This window comes from Elephas maximus, chromosome 17 (genome assembly GCF_024166365.1).
Source record: "Elephas maximus indicus isolate mEleMax1 chromosome 17, mEleMax1 primary haplotype, whole genome shotgun sequence".
NCBI lineage: Eukaryota > Metazoa > Chordata > Mammalia > Proboscidea > Elephantidae > Elephas > Elephas maximus.
Genome location: NC_064835.1, coordinates 62,077,181 through 62,090,335, shown reverse-complemented (window position 1 = coordinate 62,090,335; position 13,155 = coordinate 62,077,181). Strand labels below are relative to the sequence as shown.

General features: G+C 40.9%; 1 protein-coding gene across 1 annotated transcript; it reads left to right on the top strand.

Moving 5' to 3' along the window:
• The first annotated feature begins 1,705 nt into the window (after window positions 1-1,705).
• On the top strand, window positions 1,706-8,620 carry C17H2orf78 (chromosome 17 C2orf78 homolog). Its single transcript, XM_049856918.1, has 3 exons — window positions 1,706-1,802; window positions 5,113-5,859; window positions 6,711-8,620. Exons 1-3 carry the CDS (start codon window positions 1,706-1,708, stop codon window positions 8,618-8,620), a joined length of 2,754 nt encoding a protein of 917 aa, XP_049712875.1.
• Window positions 8,621-13,155: the final 4,535 nt, after the last annotated feature.

The following is a 13,155-nucleotide window of genomic DNA, read 5'->3' as shown; positions in this document are numbered from 1 at the left end:
CCAGGTCAATGAAGCAGGGTATAACTCACCACAATCCCTTTGCCACAGCCCCCTTTTTAAGCTTCTCCACAAAAATCCATACTGTCTAGTCCAAGATGCTTCACAATAAACCATCATGAAGAGAAAAACATGTCTTACCATGTCAGATTCCTTAAAAAATACATTGACGAAGAAAAAAGAAAACACATAGATGAAACCAGAGTGTTTACAAGCAATCTATATTCTACAGATATACCAATGAATGACATAAATGAGGTAATATGGCAAAATGAGAAAAATATAAGATTGTTCTCTTCTGTGCATAGAATTCATGGCAGCTGCTGGACTATGTAGCTACATAAAAACAATATTGAATTGCCTAAGTTAATACAAAATAGTTTCACATTTACAAAATGAGACCAAAATGTGTTACCTCGTTTCTTACAGAAACAAACCCACGTGAATTCCTTTTTTCCTGTACCCTTTTGCCTTGCCAATTCCCTGTTCTCCACTAATGTCCCCTTCTTTTTCTAATTACTCTCCTAGTCATTTTGCCTGACCTTGCACCCAAGTATGGGAGACAGAATCCTTGAGGCTCAAGATTCTATGGCGGCTGTTTGCAAGGGGGAGGAGGCTACAGTAACTGCCACACTGGATACACTTATGTGGGAAAGAAGGGGGAAAGTATCCCGTATGCCTCTCAAGTATAAAAAAGTGGAATGCTAAGATGCCTGTATTGCCCCCAGGAGCCAAAAGTAGAAGATTCTGAACAAAAGAATTGCAACCGAAGGACAGAAGAGGGAAGATGTACAACCAGCCGTGTCTTCTGGCTTTTTGGTGTCTGCTTCTAATGGCAACAGTCTATTTTATGAAGCATCAAGGCACCGAGAAGATCTCTGCTTCTGCAAGTTGACAGAAAGTAACATCCATGAATGTAAGAATGCAGGATCAAGACTGGTCACAGAAACAATGCCTAAAATGAAGGGGGGCGGGGTGGCAGAAGAGAGACAGAAGTCCAACCTGGCCCAGACCAACCCAGGCAAAGGATGGGAGAATTCAAGAAGAAACTAAAAAGAGAAAGCACCTGGGATCCCATCATTCCCCGCAAGATGCAGCAAAGCAATGTCATCCTGTCTTCAGTCAAGTTACAGAAAGAGCTCTTTAATCCCTTCCTTTGGTCCTCTAAAAGCTACAGTAAGTTCACTGTTCGGATCAACTGATATGGTTTCAGAACAACTGTAATTGCTCGACCTAGATGACTCTTTCCTTCCTCCCTAGGGATGTTAACTATATATTATGTATAATTAAAAACACATATTGTAAAAATCAATATATTTTATGTAATATAATACATACAATATAATTAAATACTAGTTATTATATTAAAGAACACCTATAAGAAACTTTGAGATGATTTCCCTAACATAGGAGCTTAGGAAAAGTGAAAATACCACTTCTGTCTTGTAGGTTTTCACCTCCCCAGAGCTCAGCCATTTAGGGACCCTTATAGCTCTCCTACCAATCCCTCCACCCAATCCCGTCTTCTTGCTGGACATCTGACCTCCCTATTGGCTATCTCATACCTTTAAACTGCCTGCTTTGTGACCTCATTCTCCCACCAAACCTACCGCCATATGGTAGAATCTTGGGGTTTCCACAGAGCTGCCTGTAAACAAATTTGGATCATCGCAAGTGACCAGTGACCAGTGGCCTTCATACTGGTCACATGCTGTCTTTGGCTTCAGCCACGAAGACACCTTCTAGTATTGTCTCTTCAACCCTTGTATCTACAGCTGATGTCTCCTCTTCTCTGACCATGTCAGGTAAGCAAAGAAATTGTTTTCAAAGCTTTTCATTAGATTTTTTCCCCTTAAATTTAATAGTGGAGTCAAAATAGCATGGACTAGTGGGGGAAAGTATTGAACTAGAAATCTGGAAACCTAATTTCAGTTTTGGATTTGACATTTACTAGCTGCGTAACTTTGGATAAGTCATTCAATCTCCCTCAGAATCTGCTTCCTCATCTATTACATTATTAGGCATTAGATTGGTTGACTACTATGGTCCCTTCATTTTCTAATACTGAGTTTCAAAGGGCACACACACAGAAAATGAAACCAGAGACTTCTTGAGAGTGTTTCAGCAGAAATGGAGAGAAAACCTAAGTGGTGTAGAAGATTAGCAATATATATAGAGACAAGATATTTCAGCTGATCTCTCTACTGACATTTCAACTGTAGCTATTTCAAATTTAGAGCTCTTCAAACAGTAATATTCACATGTTTTGGTATTTTCTATCTAAACGGGGTAAAAAGAGAAAATGGGGAGAGAGGATGGACAATACAGGACTATTATGAGGCAGGGATTCCAGTCTAAAGGCTGTCCAGGACTCTTTTCATCAAGCAGAGGCCAACAGGAGCCAAGACGGGGAGAAAACATGAGGATGGAAGAAATGGAGAGTGTGGAGGAGTTCTCAAGGGAAAAGAGGTAGTTGGGATGGAATGTCAGGGAGAACCAAGGATTTTAAATTAAAGCAGAAAGACCATAGAGTGGAATCTACTCAGAGCAAGGCAACATGCTTAGATTAACGGACTCAGAAGGAAACTAAGGCTAGAATAAGCTATCACTAGAAAAGACAGCTTCTCAGGTAATCACACCCAGTTGTTTTTTTTCCCTTATTGCCTCTTGGAACACAGTTGGCACTTGACAGTTTCCAATATAAACATTTTAGAAGTAAGTTTTAGAAATGATGTGCCCCATAAACAAGAAACTAACAAAAGTGGTTATGGGGAGTGGGAGGCAGAAATAGAGTTTTCAGTTATGTCACTATTTTAAACCACGTAGAGGTTTTACCTTTTAAGATTAAAAGTGTTTTTGAAAATATGATGTCTCCTAACTCACATCAGAAGGACAAATTTCTTGGTGTGATTAGTAGGTTCCAAATAAGGGTTGGTTTTCACCTTTACAAGTACTAAACATACTTGTAAACAGTCATCATCTGTTTTTAGACTTTAGCTACCTAAGAAGAAAAAAAGAAAAAGTCAGGCTCCATGTTTCTAATTCCATATTTATCTAAAACAATTTTTGTGGAGTTATTTGTGGGGAGGGATTCCCTACATTAAATAATTTTTTTTTTTTTTTTTAATTTTGGATTCTAGTAGTGATAATAGCTTTCTGGCTTTGGGGACATTTTCCTGGATAGTGAAGATGATTATAATCTAGGTTTTGAGGATAAACATAAAAACCTTTATGACAATTTTAAGTGTTTTTTGTTTTTTTCTGTTTGTTTATGTGGCTGTATTAACTGAAATATCAATTTCTATTAAGATTACTATCTGTTAACTTGCTGGATAAGTGATACTCAGAGAAGTATGAACAGGCATGATAAAACAATTCCTTTATATTTATTATTTTTCTCTCTGCTTTGTACCAGTTTTGTTGAAATATCTGTCTACATATATATTGTAGCTGCCTATAAATTCACATTTACTTCTTTCTGATGCTTGTTATGCAACTTTTACTGATCTATTTTCTGTCTGTACTGATGAGAAATCCATTCAAAATCACCTATTAAGAACTGCTTTTTGGTTAATACTATTCAAATAATATAGCATGATGGTATGGAACTTCTTTATTAGTAAATTTATTATGTTTTGATGCTTGCTATATGCTCCAGTTTTCATTAACACCTACATTTTTTAAGTTATTTGAGGCTAAACATTTTTCATGATTAGTATATTTGTCTTTCCAGAACTTATTGTTATCTTCCTTCATAAAAATCCTAAGGAATATATCACTTTTATTCATGCATGCATTATTATGATTGTCGTTACTGTCATTGTGATAACCACTTTATAGATGAGGAACCTGAAGCTCAGAGAGTTTAAATGACCTTTTTCTTTCCAAAAACATGTTTTTGGGAATGTAAAATGGTACAATTTCTGTAGAAAACAATTTGGCGGTTCCTCAAAAAGCATTACCATGTGACCCTGTGATTCTACTCCTAGGTATATACCCAAAAGAACTGAATGCGGGGACTTAAACAGATACTTGCACACCAATGTTCACTGCAGCATTATTCACAATAGCCAAAAGGTGAAAACAACCCAAGTGTCCATCAACAAATGAATGGATAAACAAATGTGGTATATACATAAAATGAAATATTATTCAGCCATAAAGAGAAATGAAGTCATGACACATACTACAACATGGATGAAACTTGAAAACATTATGCTAAGTGAAATGAGTCAGAAACAAAAGAATAAATATTATGTGATCCCACTTACGAGAAATATCTATAATAGGCAAATGCATAGAGAAAAAAAAGTGGATTAATGGTTTTCAGGGGCTAGAAGGAGGGGGGAATGAGGAGTTATTGCTTAAATGGGTGCTGCGTAAACTGCCACTCAGGTAGCCATTTTAGCTTAGGATCAGAAGCCAGGCTTGACCTAAGAATGACCTTTTAAATTTATCAACTGGACTGGGTTACTATATGTGAATTCTTGAAAATGTTCTGTGACTTTCACAAGGAAAATAAGCACTGAAAATTACAACAGCAATAGCTCTACTGTTTTCAAATCGACTCAAAAAAAGTCTATATTAAAAGTTCTGTTTCTCTCAGTTTCTGGTAGAGTTCTGGTAAGGGAGTCAGGATACCTAGGTTCTGTAACCTGGTAATGCTCAAACATAACAGAAGAATTTGAACAAGTCATCTGACCTCTTAGAGTCTCAGTTTTCTCATCTGTAAAATGAGAGTATTGGAACAGAAGTTATCTCAGGACCTCCATACCCTAAAATACTTCAATTCTAGGAAATAGAATATGGGTCAATACTAGTACAGGCTCAAGGGAAAGACAGGGCAGGGAGAAGGTTGCTTTCAGCCTAGAGAACAGTGTATCAGCCAAACTAGTTGGGTCTTCTGCATATCTGTGCCCAAGTTGGAAGCATAGGCAGTTGATGCAGAATAGTACCAATATCATAGTACAACCATCATAAAGTTTGGGTTTTGGCATCTCATTTAGCATTGGGTACTTGAGCCTTTCTAATTGCAACAACTTTAAGGTTGTTCCTCAAACATAGTGAGAATTTATCAGTCTCAGTGGTTTTTCACTACTCTCTTGTTTCCTACAGAGAATTTCCAAAATTCATCTTTGCTTGGAACTCCAAGTTCTCTGCAGCTCTCTCTTCCTGTGGTGAGCGATGCGGCTCCCCTAACAGGAAGCGTCTGCAACCTCTCCAGAGTCTCTGCTCCAGCTGTCAGCTCGGCATGGCTACTGCCATCAGCCTCTAGCACCTCCTTCCAACCACTCATGGGTAGTGCCTACCTTTACCAACATTCTAGCACAACCATGTTGTCTGGAGTTTCTGGCCAGAGCCAGATCTCCACTTCATCTGCCTCCTACCCAGGTATTTTTGAGTGGGATATCACAGGAAGCACTGAGAAGTCATCTTCACTCAGGGACTTCACTGTCACTGTCATTGACCAGGGCACATCTATTTCTTCCATGCCCATGGCAGCTCAGTATGACAAAACTTCAGATACCAATACCATGGTCCCTCTGTATCCATCACTGTCTGCTACCCTTGTTCAGGGAACATCAAATCAGGGACATAGCTTGTCACTTCCCTACCCGGAAGGGAGCCAGGTATACTACTATAATCAAGGCACACTGGGGCCCCTACTATCAGGAGAACTTGGCCCCTGCCTGCAATCCTACTGCTCTGTGTCATACACAGGAGGTAGAGCCTCTGCCCCTCAACCAGAAATGGTAATGGTACTAAAGGAGGTTCAGCCCACAAATGCCCTACCACCAGCCTCCAGCTCTGGAATTTACTATTCCGTGTCTGCTCAACCCGTCGTGGAAACAAGTTTTCAAGGTGAGTAGAAAGAGCAAGAAGGGGGAGGAATAATGTCAGCATTCAGAAGGAGGATCAAATTTGCAGCTGGGAAGTGGTGAGTCCACAGATAGGTAGACAGTGAGACTAAACACTACCCTCATTCAGTGCTCTCCAACGTTTCCAAACTTCATGTAAGAACACCTAATACAGGCGGGACACTGTAATGTCCCATTACACTACATATAAGAGAACCTTAAGAGCATACCAAGGGATACTATCCACTGCCCTAGCTGATCAGTTCCCCTGCCCCACCACACTGTAATTAACTCCCTTCTCTGATCTTTAGTCTCTTTGGAAGGCTCTTCCAAACTTTTATTGTAGTGGTGCCAGTTTAACTTTCCCTCACATCCTTAATTTACACCAGAATTTAAAACCTTGTGTTCAGATACTCTGTCTAAAGCAAGCAGGTACTGACTCTCGTCTTTGTTTACATATCTTATAAGGAAGAGCTCATCTCCCTGTCCTTAGTCCATGACATGAAGTATTCTTACTCTCTCAGGAGAATGGAGAGAACAGAAGGGACCCTACATGAGAATGCCAGGCTTTATTTTAAAAAACACTTAATATTTTTAAGTTATCTTCATATTATTTATTTGATTTATAACGAGAAATACAAAGAAAGCCAAGAAACAATGACATCAAATCATCATGGGTCAGAACTAGAACAGCAGCCTCCTGGTTTCTAAACAGGGTCCTGTTGATGGTTCTTAAGAAGAGCTTGTAGAGAGCCTTGCTCATTGTTGGGGAAGGTGCCTGATTCTCTGCTGGTATGTAGGGGGAGCATCTCACTTACCAGGGGCTGAGTGACTTCTTCCTTGATTCCTTTGTAGTGATGGAAACTTCCCTGGGGATGGAGACTTCCCTGGGACTGCAACCTCCAAGTCAGACATTTTGTCTGCCACAAACTCCAGAATTTCCCAAGTCCTGCAGTGGCAGAAATATCCAGATACTTGAGAGTAACCCACCACCTGAGCTTGGGGATATTCCAGTGATAGCTCCAGTCCAGAGTTCTAGTAATCTCCTTGCACTGCCTCCAGCTCCAAGCCAGGAACAAACAGAGAATAAGAATTTGGATGAGATTAAAAGCAAGCCTCCAAAACTTCTGGATGCCTACCAGATCCCAATAGAAAACCAAGATCCTCCACTACTCCCTTTAGAAATTCCTGATATTCACCAGCTTCTGGCTTGCATTGATCCCCTCAGTCAAGAGGAACAGTCTGGTTCTGAAAACGTTGATCTGGGAAAGAACAGCCTGAGTCTTGAAGACCAGGGAACACTTGAAAATGGCATTGAGTCTACCAGTGGTTTTGCAGGTATCACTACACTGGTGGAGGATATTCACCTTCCTCAGCTCTTCAATTCCTTGAAAGACTTTGATCAGTCCAAGGATCCCAAGGCAATTAAAACCAAAGATACCAAAACCATCGAGGTGAATCAGGGGCAGGAAAAGTCAAGCATGAAAAAGAGTTCCTCTGATCAAGTCAGGAAGAACAAACGCAAAGCCTCTGAGCCTATCACTGGTGCTCCCAAGGCCAAAATCCAAGCAAAGAACCCAGAGGGAGAAGTGATTGTTTCCCATGCAGAAGCCAGTGACAGGGCTCCTGTGAATATTGCTAAGCATTCTAACAGCAAATCTCAAAAAGCTGTATCCAGCAGGAGCAGCAAAACTAAGGGCCATGGGCAGGAAAAGACCAAAAGGACCAGAGAAAACAACTCCAAGAAAGCTGAAGACAGTAAGCAGTCAGGAAACAAAGTGAAGGCAGAAGAGAAGCCAACCATTCCCAGGATGAAGCGGAAGAAAAATCAACTTGAGTTTAGCCAAGAGACTTTTAAGAAGCCTCGAAGCTGCCTGAGCATGCATATGCTGGAGTCTGTGCAGGTTTTCCATGCACTGGGAAAGAAGAATGATAAGAAAACTGGGCTCTCCTCTTCCCGAGTCCTGGGAAACTCAAGCAACACCAAAGACCCCCGGCCATCCCCAGCTATCAAACCATGGCTGAATACCCCACGTGACGGAAAAGGTCCTGAGAAAACTCAAGTCAAAGCCCAGAAACCAGATGGCAGCGCTGAGAAAGAGTGTCCATCTCCATCCCAGTATGAGCTGCCACCTCCTGGGAAGGTCAAGTTGGTACCTTTGCCTTTTCCGACCTTGGACAAGCCTCAAGCTCGACCTGTTCCTCGGAGACCACAGTTCCTGGCTTCACATCGGCCTTCTGTGGCTCACCCTCCTCGGCCTGGTCCTAACTCAGTTCAACCAGGTGCAATCGATCCATCCCGGCCAGCTCCTGCCAATCCATCGTGGACGGGTCCTGCTAGACCAGCTCGTCCAGTTTCAACCAACCAGGCCCAACCAGGTTTGACCAACCCTACCCGGCCCAGTGTTCCTCAGTCTGCTGCTTCTAGGCCTACACCCTACAAAACATCAACTTGCACTTCTCTCCAGCGGGAGCCTGTTCCCCCTGTTGTGACCAAGACACAGTCCCCACCTAAGTCTCAAAACCAGTTTCTACTACAAGACTTCTGCTTCCAACCAATTCCATGGAGGAAACCCAATGTTCCTGAGCCAGTAATGTCAACCCCCATCACAGAAGAGCAGAGGCCAGAGCGTGAGGCCATGAAGAGGAAGGCTCAACAAGAACGTGAGAATGCTGCCAAATACACCTCTTTGGGGAAAGTACAGTTTTTCATTGAGAGGGAGAAAGACCTAGAAAATGCTCGATTTTATGGTTATGCAATATAATAAGAGCTGTTAGGATTTTTCGTGCCACTTTGAGTACCAGCTGTTTTTCCACATACACATATATAGATAAATATAAAATTCTATATTTATTTTCTAGGTTAAAAACTTAATTGAATAAAGAAATGTAATAGAATTAATAGATGAGGAATAAAAAGACTTTTGAGTTTTGAGACACTGTTAATGGTTGTATTTCTTTGGTGGGGGTAGAATCAAAGGCTGCATTATAAGGAAGAGGAATTTGGATGGGAGAATAGGGGAAAGAGAATAAGCACTGAGGAAAGAATAAAGAAGTTGGTCCAAGACTATCAAGGCCAAAAGGGGAGAGAGTTTTAGATTATAAAAAAACAAAGGTGGGGGAAACGGCAGAGGTAAGAAGCAGGATCCGAGGTTAGACTAAAAGAAAAGAATAAAATTTGGGTAAAGTTAAAAGATGGCAAAAGATGAGTCTGGGTTGACCAGGAGAAATTTAAAAGTCTTTCATGGAGACCTTCATGGCCTATCAGATAGCTATTTTAGAAAGCAAAGAGGATTCAGGACACACCTCCAACAGGTTTGGGTTGCCTTTTACAAGGATGGTTATAGCTGGCAAAGATGAATACAAAACACAGAAGAACCTACTAGGGAGTAGCAAGTGCTCAGAATTAACCCGGGGGCAGCTGATAACTTTGGGGCCTAGCCAAGTGAACTGCAGCAGAATGCGGCCTACCTAGAAGAATAGGACCTGGAATATAAAACACCATTTACTAAAACACTTGTCCTCGGGGCCTTTAGGCATGCTACTTCAATTAACCTTCACAACAAGAAGCAAGGCCAGTGTCACTGTACCACTTTACTAGGGAGCTGAGGTCATATTGGGCTCAGCAATGGGCTGAGGTCACATTGCATACGGAGAAGCAAGACCTAACGTGAGGCCAATCCCCTCAGAGTCCAGTGTTTGCAAGGCTCGGGAGGTGGCCCAACCTGGCTTTCAGAGCACAGCATCCGGAGGTCACGGGTTGACGATATCAAACTTGTAAAGCGCATGCAGGGGCCTAAATACTATCTTGAAGGGCCCGCCATGTCCTCCTCCACCATCCCGGTCGCGCGCCGCCTTTCCGGATCGCCGCCATTAACCGAAGCGCACGAGAAAAACCGGCTTCAAACGTCCATTTCCACCCGGTGGGGGCTGTGGGAGCGCCTGCGCACTGGGTCCTCGCGCCAAACACAGCAGGACGCAGGCGCCCAACGGTCCCAAGGGGCTCCTTGGACGCCACGTGGAGCAGTTAGAGGGAGTGCGAGCCGGGAGGGTGGGGGAGGCGGGGTTGTAGAGAGTCACTACAGGAAAAATTAGTGGGTTTTGTTAGAAATATGTCACATGCAAAAAAATTCACCATTTAAAAGTGTCCAATTCAGTGGCGTTTAGTAAATTCACAAGGATATACAACTATCACTACTGTCATAATTCCATAATCCCAAAAAGAAACCTGCATACCCACTAACAGTCACTCCTATTTCCCATTTCCCCCTCCACTTGAAGTAGAAAAAATACATTTTCTCCAGTCCTTTAATATTAAAGTAAAGAGAATGTATTTCCTTGTTTGTTTTAGTATAGCTGTATAAGCTGTGATCAACAATGGCGCCGGTTCTGTTCGAGATATGGCTGAGAAGCCTGTTCGGCTCTTAACAAACACCCTGATACCTTACAACATGTTTTCTCCTAATCACAATGGGCGATTGAGAACTTGACGTAACTAACACCATAATGATGCTTTACGTAATCTCTAAAAACATTTTTTTATGACACCAGCTGCACCGGTCTCTTCCAAAGGGGTGTGGAGCTCTCTCAGCTCCTGTGGCCTTGGTCTCTCTCCTTTGTTCTCTTGAGAAATGGCCTTCAGCCTATAAGACAGCAGCTAGAAAAGCCTCCTGACGTTTTTAATCTACAACTTTTTTTCTTGCTCCCTATCTCAGCCAGAGCAGACTTGGCAGAACAGTTCCACTAGCCCACTAGCAGAGAGATTCTTAACTTGAATTTTTTCAGCCTGTTACAAACATACTGATTAGAATCCACATGTCTGACAGGCATATCTTTAGTATAATAGTTTCTTGTAGTTGTTTTGTGATGTATAAGACCATCTATAGACTACGCGCTCAAAACATTAGGTAACCCTGACCTTCCCCGTATAAAACTCCCAGTAGCTCTTTAGAATTAGAATTTGGGAGAAACTTAACCCCCTCCCCCCATCTCTTGAATACCAGTATTCAATAAAAGCCCTCTTATTTGCTTACCTCCTCCTCTCTCAGTATTGGCTTTGCAGCAGGCAGCTCAAACCAGCGATTTGTGGTAACACACTCAGCCTTTGGCAACCACTAATCTACTTTTCTGTTTGTATAGATTTGCCTATTATGGACATTTAATATAAATGCAATCATGCAATATGTGGCCTTCTGTCTGGCTTCTTTTACTTAGCATAATGTTTTCAAGGTTCATCCATGTCATAGCATGTATCGGCATTTCATTCCTTTATATGGCTGCATAATATTCCATTGTATGGATATACCGTATTGGGTCATTCATCAGTCCTTGGACATTTGGGCTGTTTCCAATGGTAATTTACATTTATTGAGAATTTCTTCTGTACCGGGCAACACTAGGGTAAGGGTTTTCAGAGTATTACTAACCCTATTTTACAGGTAAAGAGATAGGCTTGGTGAGTGAGTGTCAAAAATTTGTCCAAGATTAAGAGCTAGCAACTGCTGCAGCTGAGACTTGAACTCTCGCAGTTAGACTTCAAAGGCGATAGATTCACATGATAGAATATTCAAAAGGTACAAGTGAATATTCAGTGGAAAGTCATCTTTTTCCGAAGTTCCCCAGCTACTCATTTTCCCTCCCTAAAGTCATCTACTTTTGCCATTTTGTAGATCCTTACAGAGAAATCTTTTTGACTGCAACATTTATCTATTACAATTTACCCAATAATTTATCCCACTGATTGGAAATGTCACTTTTAAGGTATACTAAATTCCTGTCTGCATCTGAATTACTCTTTTCAGAACTGTCCTGTTTATTCTTAAGAGCCTGAATTCTTTAACCAGTGTAATATTTAATTATACATCTTTTTTCATTGATATATAATTCACATACCATAAAATTCACTCTTTTAAAGTGTACAATTGAGTGGTTTTTAGTAAATTCACAAAGTTGTGCGAACATCACTACTATCTAATTCCAGAACATTTTCATCACCCCCAAAGAAATCCCATATCCATTAACAGTCACTCCCCTTTTCCCCAACCCCTAGCCCCAGGCAACTACTTATTTATTTTCTGTCTCTATGGGTTTGCCTAGTCTGGATTAATTATAAATCTTAAAGTTACAAATTTATCAGTTTAAAAAAATCATCCAATCTTTTTTTTATTGTGCTGTAAGTGAAAGTTTACAGCTCAAGTTAATTTTAATTCAGAAATTTATGCACATATTGTTTTGTGACATTGGTTACAATCACCATAATTTGACAACACACTCCCCCTTTTCACCCTGGGTTCCCTGTTTCTATTTGACCAGTTCCTGTCCCTTCCTGCCTTCTCATCCTGCTTTTGAACAAGGGATACCCATTTGGTCTTGTATATTTGGTTAAACTAAGAAGCATGTTCCTCAAATGTATTCTTTTTTGTTTTATAGACCTGCCTAACCTTTGTCCAAAGAGTGGGCTTCAGGAATGGTTTCAGCTCTGGGTTAACAGAGCATCCTGGGGCCATGGTTTTGGGGGTTTCTCCAGTCTCTGTCAGACCATTAAGTCTAGTCTTTTTACATGTATTCGAGTTCTGTTCTACGTTTTTCTCCTACTCTGTTGGGAACTCTCTGTTGTGTTCCCTGTCAGGGTAGTCATTGGTGGTAGCCAGGCACCATCTAGTTCTTCTGGTCTCAGTCTGGTGGAGTCTCTGGTTCATATCCAATCTTTTTTAACCACATTTTTTGTTTGTTTTGTCGTTCTTTTTATTGTTGTAAAAATACGGATAACACAACATTTACCAATTCAACATTTTTTGCATGTACAGTTCAGTGACACCAATTACATCAATCATGGTGTGCAACCATCACCAGTATCAACTGATAAGTTTTCTGTCACCATAAACAGAAACTCAGTGCTGCCTAAACAGGAACCACTTTTTTGTAATATAAAACACAGATAGAGAAACTACACCAAAAAAGTATAGCTAAATGAATACAAGCAGGCCAGCCTTGTACTGCCACCCAGATGAAAAAATAAAGCTTTATCAGCCACTCTAGATACTCTCCAATCACGAACCCCTCTCTCTACCCAAAAGTATTCATATCCTGACTTTTATAGTAATCAATTCTTTGTATTTCTTTAGGTTTTATCATCCATGACTGCATCTCCAAATATTATGGTTTAATCATGCCTTTTTAAAAGTCTGTATTTTAATTTTTTTTCTTCCTACAATTTCTTCCTCAATTTATCTGTCAAAGAACTTGATCATTTGACCTATACAGTGTCCTATAGGGTGGATTTTGCTGATGGGATTCTTCT